Raw genomic sequence first — 25131 nt, 5'->3', positions numbered from 1 at the left:
CACTAATAACCCATAAAACATTTATGTAATGAGTTACACAATATTATCATTGCCTCATAAATTGTTTTTACATTATTATAATTTAAATGACCACATCATTAAAATATATATATATATATATATATATATATATATATATATATATATATATATATATATATATATATATATATATATATTTAAATATATAAACCTTAAATTGGTAACACTTAAAAAAAAATTTCAACCAACATTTTCTCACTTTAAGTTAAAAATTGAAGTCCCTGTACAGTCATATGATGATTTGAATGAAAACGGCAAGTTTCAAAATAGGCAGCATTTTTCACAGAAATGGTGAAAAACTGTAATGACCTAACTCTGCAATTCAGTACTACATACTGTAGTTTACAGTCTTTTTGGCGTGCTTCAGCAATACATTTCTAAGTGTTTTAATCTGTTTAAAAATAATATTGCCTTCATTGTCAAGCTATCACTGGGTCAGTAACATTTAAAAAGGTCCCAATACCATTTAGGTACAAATATGTATCTTTGAAGAACTAATATGCACTCTTTGGGTACAAAGGTGTACCTATTTGAAACGGAACTATGTCCTATTTAATATTTTTTTATTAAGCAAGTATTTCACAGTCCCTCCAGAAAAATGTGATTATACGATCGCATGATTTTATTGCAAAATCAGCCAAAGTCCGCATGTTTATGCGGGGTTGCATTTTTCCAAAGACGCCGCACATTTGCCGCATAAATTGCGTGTGCAAAGTATGCGGGGCTTGCATGATTTCATAATCCCCACATTTTTGCAGCAAAAAGTCACATTTATCTTAGCAGAAAACTTAGCATTTACTTTACACAAGCGCAGCCATGTCCCCCGTTGCCATGGGAACGTTGTGAAGTGACGTAATTAAGTGACGTGAACCTCTTTGAAAAGTTACTGCAAATTTAGCAAGTTGCCGCAAATTTTGCAAGTTCGCGCCATTTCATTGCATAAATTCCATAAAAATCCCGCATATGCCATCACATTTTTTAAAGAAATCGTGCCACAAGTTCAAGGATTTTTGCCCACAAACGATCACATAAAAACTGAATTTTTCTGGAAGGACTAGTTTTTTTAGTGGAGCAGTTTTCACTTTTTACAGTGTAGACGACACAATAAAACCATAGTGATTTCTCACGTACATTACTACGCACAATGCAAGTTAACTTGTGTAGTCCTAAACACATAATTTTTTTTACAAATTTACAGGCAGTAGTGATGCGCAGGTCGTCTCATAACCCCACAGGTAACCCACTAGTATGGTAAAGAAAGTATCCCTTTATTTGCAGGGTTGGCAATTAAAAACAAAATAAAAAATATTTGGGAATATATATTTTCATATTTTATTAGGTTCTTTGCTAAGGTTACAATACGTAGCCCTATGTAGCAACGTAACTTGCGTGATATCCTTAAACCAAGGACAAGCAGTTCCCTAACCGCCAGGCACAACAGCAAAACAAACGATTAAAGCTCCACTGTGTAAGATCTACTCCCATCTAGCGGTGAAAGTCTATATGACAAGCAACTGAATATTACTTTCTAGCCCTCCCCATTCGGAACGCGTTTTAACTCGTACGGTGGCCCGGCCGTGTCATGCCAAGGTTAACATGGCTTCCAGTAGCTACAAAGCAAAAGCAATGAGAAAAAATGAACAATTTGCAATGTCCTTTGCCTGTGATCCATCAAAGCACACAGATTTATGTTTAACATGAAAAAAGTCTGATTGTCATGATATGTCCGCTTAAAATCACATACAAAAAGCAACCATGACGGGTTTAAATGGACGCGAACTAATATTATGTCAAAGTACAATGCTTATGTTTTAAGTAAACGTTACATGTCCGTGTATATGTAAGAGCTTTCTCTCAGATTGGTGAAAAAAGATCGCGCAACTTTCACTTTATCAGAGTATTATGTCAGACATTATGTCAGAGTACAATGCTTATGTTTTAAGTAAACATGTTACATGTCCGTGTATATGTAAGAGCTTTCTCTCATTTTGGTGAAAAAAGATCGCGCAACATTCACACGCTTGTAAAATGAAACAAAAGACGCGCAGATCAGACGCTTTTATCAATGAAAGGCTAAAAATAGCGCTGTCACCGTGTGTTTGTGCTAGAGGTCAGAAAAGATGAAAACATTTATCTCAGTACCTCAGATTACATAAATGGGCGGAGAGACGGCGTGTGTCTGTTGAACACATTAAACCACATGCATGTTTACACTAACAAGCGTTATGCATAATCATGCTAAAGTTAGCCAAGGAACTATACAACTTCAAGTTTACAACATGGACTGTATAGATGTAAACGAATATGCTGAATTACCTGTGGAGAATATAGAAAGTGCAACTTCAGTGTCCCTTGAGCCCATCTTGGAAAACTAACTCCAATAGTGACTTTGGTCTTGATGTTTTTCCTGTCACGTTGTCGTTTAAAATCCCCGTTTCGCATCCTTGGCGATTTGTTTTAATGTCCTCGAGAATATGTCTTCAACAGGCTTTCAAATCAAAGCATTAGATCGCAGGTTCATCACGGTGTGCGGTTGTTGTAAAATCCGAAGGATTCAGCTACGCAGGTCACAGGCTGGATACGATACGTCATCAAGCCTGGTTTATTTAAATTAACTGAGCATTACATTCGCAAGTCATACGCATATTACATCAATTTACAATTAACTAAGAATAATTGTCAGCTTTATAATTGTTAATATTCTGAAATAAGACTGTCTTGATGACGTATACCGCCTACACATGCAACCTCTGGAGGCTTCAGCTATCGGGCAGCGTGAGTGTAGAGTGAAAGCGCGAAAGCGCGAAAGGCGGAGCTTGAATTTCAGGAATGTCCCTCGTCAGCGAATGTATTTCAAAGATGGAGGCACAACATGGATTCAGCCAGAGAGCGCTTCGACGGTATGCATTTTATATAGCAGATTCTACACTTACGAGAATACTTTGATTAGTGGGTGGGAAGTAATTACACATGAATGAGCACATACTTTTGAAAGAAAACATGGGTTTTTGTTAAGAATTAACTCAATAAAGTACACAGTAGAGCTTTAAGTTTCCAAGCACTTTTAGGCTGAACTAAAACCTGTTTTCACTTACATTACAATGTATGTTTATTTAATTGTCGTGGGTGTGGGTGGTAAAAAAGAAAATGGGGTGAGGGGCGGGGCGGGCCAAACATTTCATAAATGTGGGACCCGCTGGTTGAAAATAACCCTGACCTGCGCATAACTAATAAGCGCTATTTAAGGTTCCTCAGCTTGACACAGTAATGGAACCCTTCAGAGAACCTCAAAGCAAAGAGCATTTTATGGAAAAATCCCTTAGGTTTTCCTAAGAAACTCCTTGACATTTGAGATGTTTTCAAATAAGTGCCTAGAGGTTTAAATTTACATTTATTTTTTTAGTAGATGCTTTTATCCAAAGCGACTTGCAGTGCATTCAAGCTATACATTTTTATTATGCGTTCCCTGGGGACTCTGCAACTGCCAAAGCAATGCTCTATCAATTGCCCTACAGGAACTGAAGTTCTCCAGGGGGTTCCGGCAACGTGGAAAACTGAGGAATATTATAAGGAGTATTATGATAATCATTACAATCTATTTAATTGTTGTTATGCTGTCACATGCAATGTTTCCTATCCATCTCCTGCAGTGCAGATATTATTGCTCAAAGATCAGATCCAGTGTTTGACTCGCATCGTGGACACAAACATGAGGCTGGATTGACGACACACAGAAGATGTTAGATGATTGTTAGGTACATGTAGATGAATGCCAGATGATCATTAAATGAATATTAGTTCATTTTATGGTGAAGGGGGTGATAACATAATTAAGCACAATGTAATTCATTAAAGAAACACAAATTCACACACTCTGCTTGGCACAGGAACATAAGAGCGTAATTATAAACAATAAAAGACTCAGAGTCTTTCTCTCGCACACACTGGCAGCTTTGTTCTGTTCTCAGAACAGTGTAGCGGCAGTAAATTGCTCATGACCCATAAGAATCCATTTCTTTTATGGCAACATTTACATTGAGTTCCCTGCTCTCGTCACGGTCTGTCAAACAGATGAATGCCGTCCCAGGCATGCTCAATCAAGAGCCGATCCACACAGAGAATTCCATTAAGTCTAATGAAGGTGAACAGCATGCTGGGATTGATTGACACAGCTTGCCGCAGCCACGTTGCCGTGGAGACAGAGGTTGAAGGCTGAAGGATGCGAGGAGCTGGGTCATTTAGCCCAGTTCATTAACACGCGCGCACACTTCGCTGCCTAAAACAACATCAGTGTCACAGGAACGTTCCATTTGTTTGCTAAACAGATTATGGCATTAAAGGTCTGATGTGAACTGGGTAACGGCGACGGATTTCGTAAGGCTGATGATGCTACGTATTTCTGATTAATCTGCAGCGGTTGAAGAGTTTCAGTAAAAACAACACAAAAAAGCTGTTGATCGGTTTATACCTATCATCGCTCGAGAAATCAATCAGAGAAATTTAAACTTTACAGGTAACTTATACTGCATTCAAAACCGCCTACTTTCATACTATACAGTAGGTGAACAGTGGTAGGTAAGACAAATAATATGTCCAAATTCACAGTCTTTGAAAAACGGTAGGTGAGAAGTACCCGGTACCCGGCAAGATTTTGAAGTGTGCATTTGATAGACACTTTACTATCCTGTTAGCCCCTGGATGAGGAGTCACCCAAGGTAGAAGGAGAGGTATTGTCATATTCAAAAATGTCAGAAAACGGTAACGTAAATAAATGAGGGACACATAGTTTCAAATAATTTAAAAGCTTGTCGTCAATTATTCCTTACGTATGTCACGGTCCTGGCTAGAGGGGATACAGCTAAGGCCAAAACTTGCAAGATGTTGTGTTAAAGGTAAGGTTTGGGGGTAGAATTAAGATTAAAAACTGCCGTTCTGGCTAGATAGGATACAGCAACTGGCTAAATCCCATAAAATTTTGGGTTTAGGGGTTAAGTTTGTGGGTAGGATAAGAATGAAAAACAGTGAATCTGGTTAGATAGGATACGGCTACGGCCTAAATCCGGTGAAATGTTGGGTTTAGGGTTAGGTTTGAGGGAAGGATTAAGATAAAAAACAGATGTTCTGGCTAGATAGGATACAGCAACTGGCTAAATCCCTTGAAATTTTGGATTTAGGGTTAAGTTTGGGGGTAGGATAAGGATGAAAAACAGCCGTTCTGGCTAAATCGGATACAGCTACAGCCTCAATCCTTTGAAATGTTTGGTTTAGGGTTAGGTTTGGGGCTAGGATTAGGATGAAAAACAGCGGTTCTGGCTAGATAGGATACAGCTACAGCCAAAAATCCAGTGAAATTTTGGGTTTATGGTTACAGTAGGTTTGGGTCTAGGATTAGGATGAAAAAAACGCTGTTATATCTAGATAGTATACAGTTACGGCCTAAATCCTGTGAAATTTTGGGTTAAGGGTAAGGTTTGGGGGTAGGGTTAGGATAAAAAAAACGTGCTTCTGGCTTGATAGGATACAGCTACGGCCTAAATCCAGTGAAATGTTGGGTTAAGGGTAAGGTTTGGGGGTAAGATTAGGATGTAAAAAGGAGGTTCTTGTTGGATAGGATACGGCTACGGCCTAAATCCTGTGAAATGTTGGGTTTAGGGGTTAGGTTTGGGGGTAGGGTTAGGATAAAAAAACCGTGCTTCTGGCTTGATAGGATACAGCTACGGCCTAAATCCAGTGAAATGTTGGGTTAAGGGTAAGGTTTGGGGGTAAAATTAGGATTTAAAAAGGAGGTTCTTGTTGGATAGGATACGGCTACGGCCTAAATCCTGTGAAATGTTGTGTATGGTTAGGTTTGGGTCTAGGATTAGGATGAAAAAACAGCCGTTAGATCTAGATAGTATACAGCTACAGCCTAAATCCTGTGAAATGTTTGGTTTAGGGGTTACGTTTTGGGGTAGGGTTAGGATAAAAAAACAGTGCTTCTGGCTTGATAGGATACAGCTACGGCCTAAATCCTGTGAAATGTTGGGTTAAGGGTAAGGTTTGGGGGTAAGATTAGGATTTAAAAATGAGGTTCTTGTTGGATAGGATACGGCTATGGCCTAAATCCTGTGAAATGTTGGGTTTATGGTTAGGTTTGGGTCTAGGATTAGGATGAAAAAACAGCTGTTAGATCTAGATAGTATACAGCTACGGCCTAAATCCCGTGAAATGTTGGGTTAAGGGTTAGGTTTGGGGGTAGGATTAGGATGTTAAAGGAGGTTCTTGTTGGATAGGATACGGCTACGGCCTAAATCCTGTGAAATGTTGGGTTTAGGGGTTAGGTTTGGGGGTAGAGTTAGGATAAAAAACAGTGCTTCTGGCTTGATAGGATACAGCTACGGCCTAAATCCTGTGAAATGTTGGGTTAAGGGTAAGGTTTGGGGGTAAGATTAGGATGTAAAAAGGAGGTTCTTATTGAATAGGATACGGCTACAGCCTAAATCCAGTGAAATGTTGGGTTTAGGGGTTAGGTTTGGGGGTAGGGTTAGGATAAAAAACAGTGCTTCTGGCTTGATAGGATACAGCTACGGCCTAAATCCAGTGAAATGTTGGGTTAAGGGTAAGGTTTGGGGGTAAGATTAGGATTTAAAAATGAGGTTCTTGTTGGATAGGATACGGCTACGGCCTAAATCCTGTGAAATGTTGGGTTTATGGTTAGGTTTGGGTCTAGGATTAGGATGAAAAAACAGCTGTTAGATCTAGATAGTATACAGCTACGGCCTAAATCCCGTGAAATGTTGGGTTAAGGGTTAGGTTTGGGGGTAGGATTAGGATGTTAAAGGAGGTTCTTGTTGGATAGGATACGGCTATGGCCTAAATCGTGTGAAATGTTGGGTTTATGGTTAGGTTTGGGTCTAGGATTAGGATGAAAAAACAGCTGTTAGATCTAGATAGTATACAGCTACGGCCTAAATCCTGTGAAATGTTGGGTTAAGGGTTAGGTTTGGGGGTAGGATTAGGATGTTAAAGGAGGTTCTTGTTGGATAGGATACGGCTACGGACTAAATCCTGTGAAATGTTGGGTTTATGGTTAGGTTTGGGTCTAGGATTAGGATGAAAAAACAGCTGTTAGATCTAGATAGTATACAGCTACGGCCTAAATCCCGTGAAATGTTGGGTTAAGGGTTAGGTTTGGGGGTAGGATTAGGATGTTAAAGGAGGTTCTTGTTGGATAGGATACAGCTACGGCCTAAATCCTGTGAAATGTTGGGTTTAGGGGTTAGGTTTGGGGGTAGGGTTAGGATAAAAAACAGTGCTTCTGGCTTGATAGGATACAGCTACGGCCTAAATCCTGTGAAATGTTGGGTTAAGGGTAAGGTTTGGGGGTAAGATTAGGATGTAAAAAGGAGGTTCTTGTTGGATAGGATACGGCTACGGCCTAAATCCTGTGAAATGTTGGGTTTAGGGGTTAGGTTTGGGGGTAGGGTTAGGATAAAAAACAGTGCTTCTGGCTTGATAGGATACAGCTACGGCCTAAATCCTGTGAAATGTTGGGTTAAGGGTAAGGTTTGGGGGTAAGATTAGGATGTAAAAAGGAGGTTCTTGTTGGATAGGATACGGCTACGGCCTAAATCCTGTGAAATGTTGGGTTTAGGGGTTAGGTTTGGGGGTAGGGTTAGGATAAAAAACAGTGCTTATGGCTTGATAGGATACAGCTACGGCCTAAATCCAGTGAAATGTTGGGTTAAGGGTAAGGTTTGGGGGTAAGATTAGGATGTAAAAAGGAGGTTCTTATTGAATAGGATACGGCTACAGCCTAAATCCAGTGAAATGTTGGGTTTAGGGGTTAGGTTTGGGGGTAGGGTTAGGATAAAAAACAGTGCTTCTGGCTTGATAGGATACAGCTACGGCCTAAATCCAGTGAAATGTTGGGTTAAGGGTAAGGTTTGGGGGTAAGATTAGGATTTAAAAATGAGGTTCTTGTTGGATAGGATACGGCTACGGCCTAAATCCTGTGAAATGTTGGGTTTATGGTTAGGTTTGGGTCTAGGATTAGGATGAAAAAACAGCTGTTAGATCTAGATAGTATACAGCTACGGCCTAAATCCCGTGAAATGTTGGGTTAAGGGTTAGGTTTGGGGGTAGGATTAGGATGTTAAAGGAGGTTCTTGTTGGATAGGATACGGCTATGGCCTAAATCGTGTGAAATGTTGGGTTTATGGTTAGGTTTGGGTCTAGGATTAGGATGAAAAAACAGCTGTTAGATCTAGATAGTATACAGCTACGGCCTAAATCCTGTGAAATGTTGGGTTAAGGGTTAGGTTTGGGGGTAGGATTAGGATGTTAAAGGAGGTTCTTGTTGGATAGGATACGGCTACGGACTAAATACTGTGAAATGTTGGGTTTATGGTTAGGTTTGGGTCTAGGATTAGGATGAAAAAACAGCTGTTAGATCTAGATAGTATACAGCTACGGCCTAAATCCCGTGAAATGTTGGGTTAAGGGTTAGGTTTGGGGGTAGGATTAGGATGTTAAAGGAGGTTCTTGTTGGATAGGATACAGCTACGGCCTAAATCCTGTGAAATGTTGGGTTTAGGGGTTAGGTTTGGGGGTAGGGTTAGGATAAAAAACAGTGCTTCTGGCTTGATAGGATACAGCTACGGCCTAAATCCTGTGAAATGTTGGGTTAAGGGTTAGGTTTGGGGGTAGGATTAGGATGTTAAAGGAGGTTCTTGTTGGATAGGATACAGCTACGGCCTAAATCCTGTGAAATGTTGGGTTTAGGGGTTAGGTTTGGGGGTAGGGTTAGGATAAAAAACAGTGCTTCTGGCTTGATAGGATACAGCTACGGCCTAAATCCTGTGAAATGTTGGGTTAAGGGTAAGGTTTGGGGGTAAGATTAGGATGTAAAAAGGAGGTTCTTGTTGGATAGGATACGGCTACGGCCTAAATCCTGTGAAATGTTGGGTTTAGGGGTTAGGTTTGGGGGTAGGGTTAGGATAAAAAACAGTGCTTCTGGCTTGATAGGATACAGCTACGGCCTAAATCCTGTGAAATGTTGGGTTAAGGGTAAGGTTTGGGGGTAAGATTAGGATGTAAAAAGGAGGTTCTTGTTGGATAGGATACGGCTACGGCCTAAATCCTGTGAAATGTTGGGTTTAGGGGTTAGGTTTGGGGGTAGGGTTAGGATAAAAAACAGTGCTTCTGGCTTGATAGGATACAGCTACGGCCTAAATCCAGTGAAATGTTGGGTTAAGGGTAAGGTTTGGGGGTAAGATTAGGATGTAAAAAGGAGGTTCTTGTTGGATAGGATACGGCTACGGCCTAAATCCTGTGAAATGTTGGGTTTAGGGGTTAGGTTTGGGGGTAGGGTTAGGATAAAAAACAGTGCTTCTGGCTTGATAGGATACAGCTACGGCCTAAATCCAGTGAAATGTTGGGTTAAGGGTAAGGTTTGGGGGTAAGATTAGGATTTAAAAATGAGGTTCTGGTTGGATAGGATACGGCTACGGCCTAAATCCTGTGAAATGTTGGGTTTATGGTTAGGTTTGGGTCTAGGATTAGGATGAAAAAACAGCTGTTAGATCTAGATAGTATACAGCTACGGCCTAAATCCCGTGAAATGTTGGGTTAAGGGTTAGGTTTGGGGGTAGGATTAGGATGTTAAAGGAGGTTCTTGTTGGATAGGATACGGCTACGGCCTAAATCCTGTGAAATGTTGGGTTTATGGTTAGGTTTGGGTCTAGGATTAGGATGAAAAAACAGCTGTTAGATCTAGATAGTATACAGCTACGGCCTAAATCCCGTGAAATGTTGGGTTAAGGGTTAGGTTTGGGGGTAGGATTAGGATGTTAAAGGAGGTTCTTGTTGGATAGGATACGGCTACGGCCTAAATCCTGTGAAATGTTGGGTTTAGGTTTGGGGGTAGGGTTAGGGTAAAAAAAACAGTGCTTCTGGCTTGTTAGGATACAGCTACGGCCTAAATCCAGTGAAATATTGGGTTTATGGTTAGGTTTGGGGCTAGTATTAGGATGAAAAACAGCGTTTCTGGCTAGATCGGACACGGCTACGACCTAAATCTCGTGAAATGTTGGGTTTACCGTTAGGTCTGGGATAGGACAAGAAAGAAAAACAGTGGCTCTGGGTAGATAGGATACAGCTGTATATTAAACATACTGTTTTAACGGAGTAGGTACTTAGTCTAATTCAGTATGTTCTGTCAACGTATGCCGGATGCAGGGTTTTATATACCCTTAGCCAATCTGCCTGCTTAGCCTATACCTTACCCAAGTACCCTTCAAATATTCTGCCTCCCCTAATTCCTAACCAACAATCTCATGAGCTCCTAGGTGAACTCATTTGACTGGACACATTGGCTACAGAAACACAGCTCACTCATTACAAGATTGTGTGGTCTTTATTCTGTTGCCTTTTGTTAACCATAATGGTTTTTAGGAGACACAGTGAGAATAAAAAGAGAGAGAACTGGGGCTTTTAAAAGTAAACCGAGAAAAATTAGGGTGAAAAGTTAAAGACTTCCATGAAACACATAATAGTGTTGAAGGCAAAACAATAATACAACACATTAAAGGACTCTGTGAGAGAATGAGTGGATGAGAAAATAGGTAAATTTACATGAAGGAAATGCACATAATACCGTGTAATAAAGTTGGTTTAAATGCTTTCCTAAGAAAGATGAATACAAATGAATGTTAAAAACATTACACACTAACAGTAACATAATAAAACGATTCTGAGATTATCAATTTCAACAGATAATCTTTAAGTGCAATCTCATTTTAAAGACTTAAGATGCGAAATTTACTTGAATCCAGATCGAAACATAAAAATTGTTCCCATTTAATTCAGATTTTTATGATCTGGATTTTGTTTCAATAGCTTAAATACTAAACAATTTCAGTCTAAGAAGACAGAAAATATTTTTATACTTTGATTTTCTTACACACTCTCACCTTTCCTCTCTCACGTGCACACACGCACACATTTGTCAGTCTTGATTTGTCAATCAATGTCAGTCTTTGCATGAACACATGATTTACAGTAATGGCTGTAGTGATATTGATGAAGATCGGCTGGACAGATGAATGGATGAGTAAACAGTCCAGATGGATGAACACATGGTGATGTTAGCATTGTTAGCAGATAATGTCAGTGTCAAAGGTCACATGCTCCTGCATGCAGTGGTCTCAGGTTAGAGGTTAGATTAAGCCCAGGCCCTGGTGGTCATGTCTTTAACCGCCCCAGGAATGGAGAGTCCTCAAACCATCTTCTCCTTCCTGGGACCAGAGAACCAATAGGGCAGTGCGTCCACACTGTTGTGTGTTCATAAAGACAGCTCACACACTCACCCAGGGCTGCTCTAGGTTGTAGGAATGATGGCGGTCATCTGGCTCCGTCTCTTCCTGTCTGACGTGTTGAAACTCCTGCCGTAAGCGCTGGATTCGGTCATGGTTGCTTGGTGTTAGCCTGTTACAGGAGGTGAAAGAGGTGAAAAGATGAGATATCAACACAATGGGACACAACATTACATCATAATCTCTTTGATCCTATATATATCGGGTGAGTGGTATAATGGCCCGCTACCTTTATGAGTGTAAAGGTCATGATGTCACACACGGTGCACAGATGGCTCTGATACCTGTCTGCACACAGTCTCTTAAGACTTTTGTGCTGCACAAATCAGATTCATCAGACACGGTCAAGTAGTAGTTTATATTCACGTATAGATGTGTGAGAGAGAAGAACCGGACAGATTTCCTCTCATTAAAATTCCATGATCATATGTTGAGCGTGTTTATGATAGACACAACGGCAACTGGGATTTTTACACATGAGCAGATGTCCAGTTTAAAATGCACAGATGCAATATTAACTTTGTCTTTCAGAGGACTGTTAATTCTAAGATATTCTAAGATAAATTAGAGAATGCATATGGATGGATAGAGTAGACAGTAGATATTATTGAGCATTTTTCCTCAAATCGCACAGCCCTAATGGCTGAATGGATGGATGCGGTAGACAGGTAGACAGGTAGACAGACAGATAGATAGATAGATGATAGATAGATAGATAGATAGATAGATAGATAGATAGATAGATAGATAGATAGATAGATAGATAGATAGATAGATAGACGGGTAGACAGATAGACGGGTAGACAGATAGACGGGTAGACAGATAGACGGGTAGACAGATAGACAGATAGATAGAATAAATGGACACAATGGATATGATAGACACGATGGACAAGACATAATAGATTTGATGGACACAATCGATAGACACGATAGATATGATGAACACAATGGATTAACATGAAAGATATGATAGACAGATACAATAAATGGGCACAATGGATATGATAGACACCATGGAAAAGACATAATAGATTTGATGGAAACAATCGATAGACACGATAGATATGATGAACACGATGGATAGACACAATAGATATGACAGACACGGTGCCGGTGGATAGACACAATAGAAATTACAGACACGGTGGATAGACACAATAGAAATTACAGACACGGTGGATAGACACAATAGATATTCAGACACGATGGATAGACACAATAGATCTTCAGACACGATGGATAGACACAATAGATATGATAGACACAATAGATATGACAGACACGTTGGACAGACACAATGGATATGATAGACACGATGGACAGACATAATAGATATGATAGACAAAAATAGATATGATAGACACGATGGATAGAAACAATGGATATGATGGATTAAATGGATAGACACGATGGATGGATAGACATGATGGATATTGTAAATACAGTAGATACAATGGATACAATAGATACAATGGATGGACACAATGGATAAACACAATGGACAATTCACAATAGATATGATGAACACGATGGATAGATATGATAGATACGATAGATAGATACGATAGATATGATAGATACGATAGATAGATACGATAGATACGATAGATAGATACGATAGATACGATAGATACGATAGATAGATAGATACGATAGACAGACACGATAGACAGACACGATAGACAGACACGATAGACAGACACGATAGACAGACACGATAGACAGACACGATAGACAGATAGATAGACAGATAGACACGATAGATAGACACGATAGATAGACACGATAGATAGACACGATAGATAGATAGATAGATAGATAGATAGATAGATAGATAGATAGATAGATAGATAGATAGATAGATAGATAGATAGATAGATAGATAGACACACGATAGATAGACACACGATAGATAGACACACGATAGATAGACACACGATAGATAGACACACGATAGATAGACACACGATAGATAGACACACGATAGATAGACACACGATAGATAGACACACGATAGATAGACAAACGATAGATAGACACGATAGATAGACACGTTAGATAGACACGTTAGATAGACACGATAGATAGATAGATAGATAGATAGACAGACAGACAGACAGACAGACAGGCAGGCAGGCAGGCAGGCAGACAGACAGACAGACAGACAGACACGATGGACACAATGGACATGATAGACACAATGGATAAGATATGATAGATATGATGGATAGACACGATAGATATGATAGACACAATGGATAGACACAATGGATATGACAGACACAATAAATATGATAGACACAATGGATCTGATAGACACAATAGATATGATAGACACAAGGGATATGATAGACAAAATGGATAGATACGTTGGACAAGACATGATAGATATGAAGGATACAGTGGATAGACAAGATAGATAAGGTGGACACGATGAATAAGATGGATATGGTGGATAGACACGATGGACAAGACAGACATGATCGATAAACAGACAGACAGATACAACAGACAGACAGACAGGGTATGTATGCTAAAAAATACACATGGTGAAACACTTGTTTCAAAATTTCTCTTTGCTTTAGAAACACAGCTCTGATCTATAACTTGCACCAATCAATACAAACTCATCGAAAACACAACAAATACGTCAACACCATGGAGCCATTTAATCCAATGAGAGAATCAATGAAAAAGCACTAGGATGTTTCCGGAGTGGCTAAAGAAAAACCTAAATGCATTACAATGCCCAGATGAACAAAGAATAGCAGTCTGAGTGTGCGTGTACGTGCTGACGTCGCAGTACCCCTACCTGTGCAAAATCACATTTCCATCGTCAGCTACATTGAGTTACACACATTAGCTCTGTCCTCACATATACTGTATATATTTTTAACAGGGTACACGCACACATGCACATACACCCAGGGTAAGAGTGGGACAGGATGGCCCTCTGACCCCTTCATAACATTACTCATACACTACCAACAGCTGGAGTGATTTATAACAGTGGCATAAGATTCACAGCGCACTGGAATTACACACACAGACACGCCAGCACGCTGAACACACAATGCTGTCAACAGGAGAGCTTATTTAGCTGTCATGTTAAAGCAAAAAGCTTTGTATGACCCGAGGTCCTTCTGAAATAATCACAGCCTTTCACTTCCACTGGCATTTCGTCTAACAGATGTGAGCTTAAAGGACCAGAATCAGGTCATAATAATCAATGCACACAGACCATAGGTAAACATGATGATTTAGTAATAACTTATCTCTTTTATTACTTTAAATGAACAGAAAAGGAAGTTACTAGCAAGGAGGTACGAAGCCACATCTGTTTAAAGCACATGAAGTGTTCACGGGTAAACACACATCAGACTCAGAATAAGTGGGCACTTGAAGTAAATTGTGGTTTTCTAGCTTGCTGTAATGGCCAGCATTATGGTCAGGAAAGCAGAAAAGTAAGGCAGTGCTCTTCTCTGTAAATGTATCATTACTATGATAAAGGGGTCACCCGCTCTAAAACACTCTCAGACCTCATCTGATGTTCAGCCTCTTGCATCCTGATCTCATGTTCACCCTCTCACAGCCTCATCTGATGTTCACTCACTCACAGCCTTATTTCATGTTCACCCTCTCACAGCCTCATCTGATGTTCAGCCTCTCATAGCCTCATCTGATGTTCAGCCTCTCACAGCCTCATCTGATGTTCAGCCTCTCACAGACTTATCTAACGTTCTCCTTGAAGCCTCATCTGACATTTACCATCTCACAGCCTCATCTGAGGTTCACCCTCTCACAGGCCCATCTGACTTTCATCCTCTGAGAGCCTCATCTGACGCCCCCCCTCTCCCAGCCTCATCTGATGTTCAGCCTCTCACAGCCTCATTTTACGTTCACCCTCTCCAAGCCTCATCTCACGTTCACCATCTCACAGCCTCATCTGACATTTACCCTTTCACAGCCTCATCCGATGTTCACCCTCCCCCAGCATCATCTGACATTCATCCTCTCATAGCCTCATTTGATGATTAGCCTCTTATAGCCTCATTTGAGGTTCACCCTCTCACAGGCTTATCTGACGCTCACCCTCTCCCAGCCCCATCTGATGTTCAGCCTCTCACAGCCTCATCCGACGTTTACCCTCTCACAGCCTCATCTGACGTTCACCCTCTCACAGCCCCATCTGATGCTCACCCTCTAACAGCCTCATCCGATGGTCACCCTCCCCCAGCATTATCTGACGTAAAGCCTCTCATAGCCTCATTTGATGTTCACTCCCTCACAGCCTCATCTGACGTTCATCCTCATATGATGTTTACCCACTCACAGCCTCATTTGAGGTGCACCCTCTCACAGGCCCATCTGACGCTCACCCTCTCCCAGCCCCATCTGATGTTCAGCCTCTCACAGCCTCATCCGACGTTCACCCTCTCACAATCTCATCCGATGTTCACCCTCCCCCAGCCTCATCTGATGTTCAGCCTCATCTGATGTTCAGCCGAACATAGCCTCATCTGATGTTCACCCTCTCCACACTTCATTTGATGTTCACCCTCTCCCAGCCTCATCTGATGTTCAGCCTCCCATAGCCTCATCTGATGTTCAGCCTCTCACAGCCTAATCTGACGTTCACTCTCTCACAGCCTCATTTGACGTTCACCATCTTGAAGACCCATCTGACAGTCATTCTCACAGCCCCATCGGATGCTCATCCTCTGAGGGCCTCATCTGACGCTCTCCCTCTCCCAAAGCCTTATCCGATGCTTATTCTCTGAGAGCCTCATCTGATGTTCAGCCTCTCACAGCCTCATCTAATGTTCACCATCCACAAACTCATCTGACCTTCTCCTCCTTGCAGCCTCATCTGACGCTCTCCCTCTTCCAGCCTTATCTGATGTTCACCCTCTCACAGCCTCATCTGATGTTCACCATCCACAAACTCATCTGATATTCTCCTTCTTCCAGCATCATGTGACGTTCACCATCTCACAGCCTCATGTGATGTTCATCCTCTCACAGCCACATGTAATGTTCATCCTCTCACAGCCTCATGTGATGTTCATCCTCTCACAGCCTCATGTGATGTTCATCCTCTCACAGCCTCATGTGATGTTCAGCCTCTCACAGCCTCATGTGTTGTTCAGCCTCTCACAGCCTCATGTGATGTTCATCCTCTCACAGCCACATGTAATGTTCATCCTCTCACAGCCTCATGTGATGTTCATCCTCTCACAGCCTCATGTGATGTTCATCCTCTCACAGCCTCATGTAATGTTCATCCTCTCACAGCCTCATGTGATGTTCATCCTCTCACAGCCTCATGTGATGTTCAGCCTCTCACAGCCTCATGTGATGTTCAGCCTCTCACAGGCTCATCTGATGTTCAGCAACTCACAGCCTCATCTGATGTTCAGCCTCTTACAGCCTCATCCAACGTTCACCCTCTCACAATCTCATCCGATGTTCACCCTCCCCCAGCCTCATCTGATGTTCAGCCTCATCTGATGTTCAGCCTCATCTGATGTTCAGCCGCACACAGCCTCATCTGATGTTCACCCTCTCCACACTTCATTTGATGTTCACCCTCTCCCAGCCTCATCTGATGTTCAGCCTCCCATAGCCTCATCTGATGTTCAGCCTCTCACAGCCTCATCTGACGTTCACCCTCTCACAACCTCATCCGATGTTCACCCTCCTCCAGCCTCATCTGTTGTTCACCCTCTCCCAGCCTCATCTGATGTTCAGCCTCTCACAGCCTCATCTGACGTTCACCCTCTCACAACCTCATCCGATGTTCACCCTCCTCCAGCCTCATCTGATGTTTAGCCTCTCACAGCCTCATCTGATGTTCACCCACTCCCAGCCTCATTTGATGTTCACCCTCTCCCAGCATCATCTGATGTTCAGCCTCCCATAGCCTCATCTGATGTTCAGCCTCTCACAGCCTCATCTGATGTTCAGCCACTCACAGCCTCATCTGATGTTCACCCTCTGACAGCCTCATCTGATGTTCAGCCTCCTATAGGCTCATCTGATGTTCACCCTCTCACACCCCCATCTGACGTTCAACCTCTGAAAAGCCTTATCTGACATTATCCTTCTTGCAGCCTCATCTGACGTTCAGCCTCTCACAGCCCCATCTGATGTTCAGCCTCTCACAGCCTCATCTGATGTTCAACTTCTTCCAGCCTTATCTGACATTATCTTTCTTGTAGACTCATCTGAGATTCACCCTCGCACAGCCCCATCTAATATCCATCCTCACAGCCTCATCTGACGTTCACTCTCTCACAGCCTCATTTGACGTTCACCATCTTGAAGACCCATCTGACAGTCATTCTCACAGCCCCATCGGATGCTCATCCTCTGAGAGCCTCATCTGACGCTCTCCCTCTCCCAAAGCCTTATCCAATGTTTATTCTCTGAGAGCCTCATCTGATGTTCAGCCTCTCACAGCCTCATCTAATGTTCACCATCCACAAACTCATCTGACCTTCTCCTCCTTGCAGCCTCATCTGACGCTCTCCCTCTTCCAGCCTTATCTGATGTTCACCCTCTCACAGCCTCATCTGATGTTCACCATCCACAAACTCATCTGACCTTCTCCTCCTTGCAGCCTCATCTGACACTCTCCCTCTTCCAGCCTTATCTAACGTTCACCCTCTCACAGCCTCTTCTGATGTTCAGCCTCTCACAGCCTTACCTAATGTTCACCATCCACAACCTTATCTGATATTCTCCTTCTTCCAGCCCCATGTGATGTTCATCCTCTCACAGCCTCATGTAATGTTCATCCTCTCACAGCCTCATGTGATGTTCAGCTTCTCACAGCCTCATCTGATGTTCAGCAACTCACAATCTCATCTGACATTTACCCTCTCACAGCCTCATCTTACTTTCACCCTCTCACAGCTTCATCTGACGTTCAGCCTCTCACAGCCCAATCAGACATTCAACCACTCACAGCCCCATCTGACGTTCACCCTCTCACAGGCCCATCTGCCATTCATCCTCTCACTGCTTCATCATAGAGAAAGAAACAGAAATAGGGATTCGAAGAGAAAAAGAATGATCATAATGACTGTTATGATCTGCAGGAGCCATTACCGAAATGGCACATCTACAGGAAGCAAAATCACAGTGTACAGTCATGCAGCAAAAGCTTTTAAAACCACTGATGACAAAAATACAAGCAGATAAAAATCTGTCTGATCTCTTCATGAAAGGAAAGATTGTTCTAATGCCGCATCTAATATCAATATGCACACAGCTTCTGGCTTTTGAAAAGAGATTTGGAGACATATGGGCCATCATGGGTCATAATTTGTTTTGAGAGCACTGTGGATGTGAGGAATTGTGATAACATCAGTTTTAATGTACTTTAAAGACTTCCAGTCGCCATTAGAGCATACAAGAACCACTATCACTATGGCAACCACACTTTCCTGCTGAAATGGATAGACCACCTTATTTTGGGCAGTACAGTGCTTGCTATAATTTCACAAATGGAAAGACGGCTGCCGATGTTCTTGTGGACTCAACACAAATCTTAAGAAGAGATACCGGATAGCTATAAACAAATCATTCAATAAAGATGCACAATATACTGTATATCAAACCAATATTGGTAGCAGCCAATAATAGGCTTTTTACTAACTGCATCAGTGATATTTTAACCGCAAGGCTTGTTTAGTCAATTCTGCACCTGATTACAAAAGAATTAGTTTTCCATATCCTCTACTGTACATTATTTAAGGTGACTTACAAAAGAAAAAAAACATGCAGTGTCATTTAAAACACACAACAATACATTTCTAATACCAATCTTTTTTTTTGCACATAAAAAACGGTGATTGATCAAACCTCTGTCCTGATGAGATGGTGCTAAACATCTGTCCAATTATATTTTTGACAGGTTACACTTTAAATCTATGAAAGAACTAAAGCTTTTAAAGCTTTAAAAATAGATAAGAAAAACTGGTGAAGTGGGTGTAAGATGTTGTCAATCCACCCTCTAATCTGAGAAAAACTAAGAGCAAAGAAGACTTTTCTAAAGATTCCCTCGGCAAAAGCCTCTATGAATGACAGCCTGACAGAAGGGTCTCAGTTCATTGAAAGTGAAACAATGTGTTTGAAAATCTCCGTACGGGAATATAACCACTTGTGCACACTTAAACACAAACAGATCTATCTCAGTGAAGGCTGGATGCATGTGTTTGTTCAGCCAGAAATTGAGAACAGGTATAAGATCCTGCCGGCTACCAGCCCCACTGCATGGGGTAACAAAAACAGGCTCCAAAACAGTGCCAAACTGTTTTACAATGCTCAGCATACGCAAACACTTTAGACGCTTATAGTATTCAGGTTTTAAAAAGGAAACATGTATACTGTCATTTAGAATACTCATTTAAAGTCACCATGAAATGGAAGTAGTGTATCCGAGTGAAATGGCTTCTGAAATGAATATAAGGCAATGCTGGACTTGAATTCGTCCATTGAGAATTGATTGGACTATTTGAAATTTGGTCATGTTGCTATTCGCTAATAGTTTTGATTTTTTTTTTCGCGGACCCCACCCACCTGCCATACCATATGACCGGAAATAAAGAGAGAATAAAGTTTATGAGGGCACATGCATTTAAAAAAAATAATGAACCTCACAGATTTTGTTAAACAACACACAATATTTCAAATAAATTTCAGTTTTTCATTTCAATTTTATTGCGAATTCAAATTTTCTTTAAATTCCTCTCTATTGCCACCTCTGTTTAAAACGTGAAATTGCAGGTTAATTGTCTTACTTTTCTTTATAAGGGATAAACTCAAATGACATAAATTGAACCTGACAGCTCAAAGATTATATAATTATTATCAGGTTACCGTTGCAAAATGCTGTAAAGCCTGGAGTGTATTCTGTTTTGTTACATGTTTTTTTACGTGTTACGCGCAAACGTACGTGCACGGTTTATTTCACTCATACGTGTAGGCAGACGTTCGACACACGCGCATTGTGACAAAATGCAACACATCTCCATTGTTTGCAACATATTACATTGTTCTGTACATGTATGCACAACTTACACGTACGCAGGGTTTCAAAAATGTGGCCGGGTATGGACCATACTTTGGCCTTAAGGAGACAGTTTTAAATAATAATTTCTATTTATTTCTAACCAAAAATGTTACGGATTGCAGCATTACATTAATATTCATTTACCTACTACTGACATTAGCCTACACAAACATTAATGTACCATGCATGGTATTAACCAGTCCTTCCAGAAAAATAATTTTTTTTGTGATTGTTGCCGGCAAAAATCTTGCTTTCTTAAAAAATGCAATGGAATATGATGGATATTTATGCAGTTTTATGCAATGAAATTGCGGGAACTTGCAAAAACTGCGGGAACTTGCAAAAACTGCGGGAACTTGCAAAAACTGCGGGAACTTGCAAAAACTGCGGGAACTTGCAAAAACTGCGGGAACTTGCAAAAACTGCGGGAACTTGCAAAAACTGCGGGAACTTGCAAAAAACTGAGGTAACTTTGCAAAAAAACTGCGGGAACTTTGCAAAAAACTGCGGGAACTTGCAAAAAACTGCGGGAACTTGCAAAAAACTGCGGGAACTTGCAAAAAAACAGCTTTCACAGCTTTTCAATGATGTTGTAACGTAATCACGTCACTTCATAACGTTCCCATGGCAACAGGGGACATGGCTGCGCATGTGTGAAGTAAATGCAAAATTTTTCAACTTTCTGCCAAGATATATGTGATTTTTGCTACGAAAATGTGGGGATTATGAAATCATGCAAGGCCTGCATATTTTGCGCACAGAAATTTGCAATTTATGCAGCGAAAGTGCAGCATATTTAAAATAAATGGGTCCCCTGCATAAATATGCAGACTTATGAAGGCTGATAATGCTTTAAATCGTGCGATCGCATAATCATGTTTTTCTGGAGGGACTGATTAACAGTATTTTAGGCACATTATGTGGCAATACCATAGTATTCATTAGAGTACTTTGGAATAATCTATCAATACCATGTCCGTACCATACATACAATTATCATATGTTAGCATGACTGTACCATAATACCATCACAGCACTTTATTGCAAGACCATATTTTCTTTCATTTCATCTCTAATGGGAAAGGAAGTTGTATTTCACTACTAACTGCTTCAGCTACCCATTATTAAAACATTAGGCCTTGATAATTTTAGCGCTGTCAGAGCCTTCATTAAGGCTCCACGCTGTACAGAATACTGAATCACCCTACAGATCTTCTTAATAAAGCGTTTAATTCTCCATTTGACTTTTAGAGAGTCAAGTTGCCTCGCCTAAGGGGTAACCGTGTTGGTTGGCACAGTAGGATAACATTTTTAAAGAGACTGGAAGGTTAAAGGCAGAATCTGTTTAAGTGACAGTGTTGTGCTTATGTCAGAGCTGCTAATTTAAAACATACGGGTGCACAACCTTTTCAGGCAGAGTGTGAGATATGAATCCAGTGGCCCACTGAGCTTTGAGTTTGAGCCACATTAAAGGTTGACCTTCACAGACATGCACACACAGATGGCCGAGGTCCAGAGGTGCAGTTTAGGTCTGTGTGGGATCTGTCTCATAGTCTTTGCACATGCACACAAACTAACACAGATCTTTATGGTGTGTGTGCGTGCGTGTGTGTGTGTGTGTGTGTGTGGATAAACAGTTATGATTGATTTCAGCACTGTCGGAGTCAGTTCAGTTCAGCTCCCATGAGAAACAAAGTAGCAAAGTGGCAGTTAGACTTCACCTTTGAAGATAAGTAAGTGTGGGGGGATGTATGTGTGCGTGTTTCATCCATGAATATTTCTAAAACACAGCAGTCATTCTTCACTTGAACACCAATTAGGATTTCATGAGAAAATGGCCTCAGGTTGTGTTTGGTGTGTGTGTTTTTGAACCACAGAACAGGCATGAACATACAAAACCAAGCGACAAAACTAAACCACTACAACTAACCACACCAAGTGCAATATTTGCAGTATTGTTCAATGCATTGACAATTTCTACACAAACAGGATGTTAGGGCGGGACATATTCAGTAGCTCCTGAATATAGCATTCTGTTTACCTCACAGCCTGAAATCTGATGAGAATCTGAAGTGCAGAATGATGTCATAAAAATCATTGACCCTTTCAGAAGGATGTGAGAGACTCTAATGGGGCATACACACCAAACCAGTAGATTACATACAAAGTCAATGCAAAGACGCGATCAGACGCAGGCGATGCGAATGACGCAAATTGGGCAGCGCAAATGACGCAAATTGGGCTGCGCGATTGCCTTGAAAACATGCGCTATTCGCCTCAAACAAAGACGCAATTAGATGCGGGGGATGCGAATGACGCAAATTGGGCGGCGCGAATGACGCAAATTGGGCGGGCGAATGACGCAAATTGGGCGGCGTGATTGCCTCGAAAACATGCACTAATCGCCTCAAACGCGCCTTCGCGCAAATTGAAAATATGAATTCGCATGACACAAAGTTAAACCCCGCGAGTAATCTAGGGCGAGCAACGCGATGCTACGCGTTTGGTGTGTACGTAGCATAAAGGCCGAAATATGGTCCAATTTTTATGCGTACGCAAGGGTCTGCGTACAGTGTGCTTCATGCAATTTCGACATCAGAAGAGTGTGCACGCACTGTATGCGCACCACCAGATTTATTTAAAACCTTATACGTGTAGGTTGCGTATGCGCGTACAGAAGAATATAGCTCAGAAGATGCATTGCATTTTGTCACAATGTGCATGCGTCAAACATATGCATACACGTACAAGTCAAATAAACAATGCTTTGCAAGGCTGTGCGTTCAACTGTAAGCCTACACGTAAGAAAAAGTACTATACTTTTTTTGAAGGATGTGTCTATGAGCAGACTAGATTATAGATATACCACATTTTCTGTACTATAAGTGACATCAATCAAAAATGCGTCATGAAGACAAAAAACCTGACTATAAGTTGGAGGACCATTCAAACTATGAAAAACATGCAACTTATATTCCGGAAAATACGGTACTCATGGCTAACATATTCCCATTAAAAAAATTTTTTTTATTCTGATTACATGGAGACCTAAAGAAAGGGTCGATGGTAGGGTGTTGTTGAGGGATGCTGTGTTGTGCTCAAAATGAGAAAGACTTTAAAATGGGATGTTTTGACTTGAGCCGGTAAGTAAACAATGATACTCTATATTGCTCATATTTATGTCCCCTGGGGGACAATATGAGCTTTTGGAGCTTTTGTGGAGGCAACTTTCCACAAATATGTCTTTCAACGCTTCTTCCTGAACAGTGCGCGTGTGGCAGAGAAAGAAGAGAAAGTTAAAGCATAGAAATATAGCTGACCTCCTGTCACCCTGACTGGGGCAAAGTTATCAGGACTTAAATTAAGAAATTAAATCTAAATTAAATAAAAAAAGAGCATTACACGGTGGTGTATGTGATTGCTGTGATTACAAAGTAATGTAATGACGGTGTGTGGTTTCCATGGTTACAGTGCCGTGCATTATGGGTAAAGGGCTTTCATTAGCGTGACACGCAGCAATAGGACTAATGGACTGGCAGTTTACGGTAGAGAAGTGTGTATGTGTGTGTGTATACCTTTTACTAACAGTATTTATCCTGTGCATTTAAGGGAGTCAGTACGCATTGATTTCCCATTACTGCCGCTAACAGAATCCAATGCGAGAAGTGTGTGTGCTTAGGTGTATCAGATCGATAGCACCAGAGTGATTCCTAAGACTGATCAGGAGATCTGCTGTGCGGATCGATACGTCTCGACATAGCAGATTGGCTTTAAATACGAAAATATACGACTTACGAATGTAAAGATGACCAATTAAAAATGCCAACCAAAAGCCAATTTAATGTTTTCGAGTCCCACTACTAAAAAAAGCAACATTGATGATGTTGATACATAGAGGAGAAAAAAGGTGATAATTATAAACAATAGCTTAAAAGTGCATTGTGTAACTTTTAGAAGGATCTTTTAACAGACATTCAATATAATTCGCACAACTATAGTATCAGTGGTGAACTGTATTGTTTTTATTACCTTAGAAAGAGCCATATTTATGTACATAACACCGCAGTCACCCATACATGGACGTCTGCATTTTGAGCCGCCATGTTTCTACAGTAGCCCTAAATGGACAAACTGCTCCACAGAGCGTTTCGTCACTACTTTGTCTCAGACGATGACGTGTTTGTGCTGTGGTGGCTAACGCGTAGCTTCTCTATGCGTTTCAAAATGGAGGGCAGAGCTGTGGACTGAGCCATTGGTTGTCTTACAGCTAGATGCCGCTAAAAATCGACACACAACATCGAGTATAGCGCACAGCCTTGCAAAGCATAGTTGTGTTTTTACATGTGCGCATACAAAGATGCTTAACGCATGTGCGACAAATTGCAATACTCTCCTGAACTACATACTATGTACTCCCATACGTGCTTATGCGGCATATGTACGCATGGTTACAAAAATGCGGCAGTGCGCGCACATACACGAATACTATTCTGATGACGCATTTTGCGTCACACGCACTGTACGTTGACCCTCGCGTACACGTCAAAACTGAACTATACTTCAGTCTAGGGGTGGGCGATTTGGGGAAAATACATATCATGATTGTTTTAGGAAATATCGTGATTTTATAATTTTAATCATGGTTCTTTTTCG

The 25131-nt window shown here is 41.1% G+C and overlaps 1 protein-coding gene across 3 annotated transcripts in view; it reads right to left on the bottom strand.

Moving 5' to 3' along the window:
• Positions 1 to 25131, bottom strand: part of LOC135748028 (partitioning defective 3 homolog) — a 147059-nt gene that overhangs the window by 1861 nt on the left and 120067 nt on the right. For all 3 annotated transcript variants that reach the window (XM_065266101.2, XM_065266116.2, XM_065266106.2), the window contains one exon: positions 11391 to 11508. In XM_065266101.2, the coding sequence (XP_065122173.1) occupies positions 11391 to 11508 (118 nt within the window). The remainder of the gene's footprint in view (positions 1 to 11390; positions 11509 to 25131) is intronic.

The sequence above is a fragment of the Paramisgurnus dabryanus genome, chromosome 6 (genome assembly GCF_030506205.2).
Source record: "Paramisgurnus dabryanus chromosome 6, PD_genome_1.1, whole genome shotgun sequence".
Lineage (NCBI taxonomy): Eukaryota > Metazoa > Chordata > Actinopteri > Cypriniformes > Cobitidae > Paramisgurnus > Paramisgurnus dabryanus.
The sequence above is the reverse complement of the archived record's forward strand: the minus strand, read 5'-3'. Positions and strand labels throughout refer to the sequence as shown.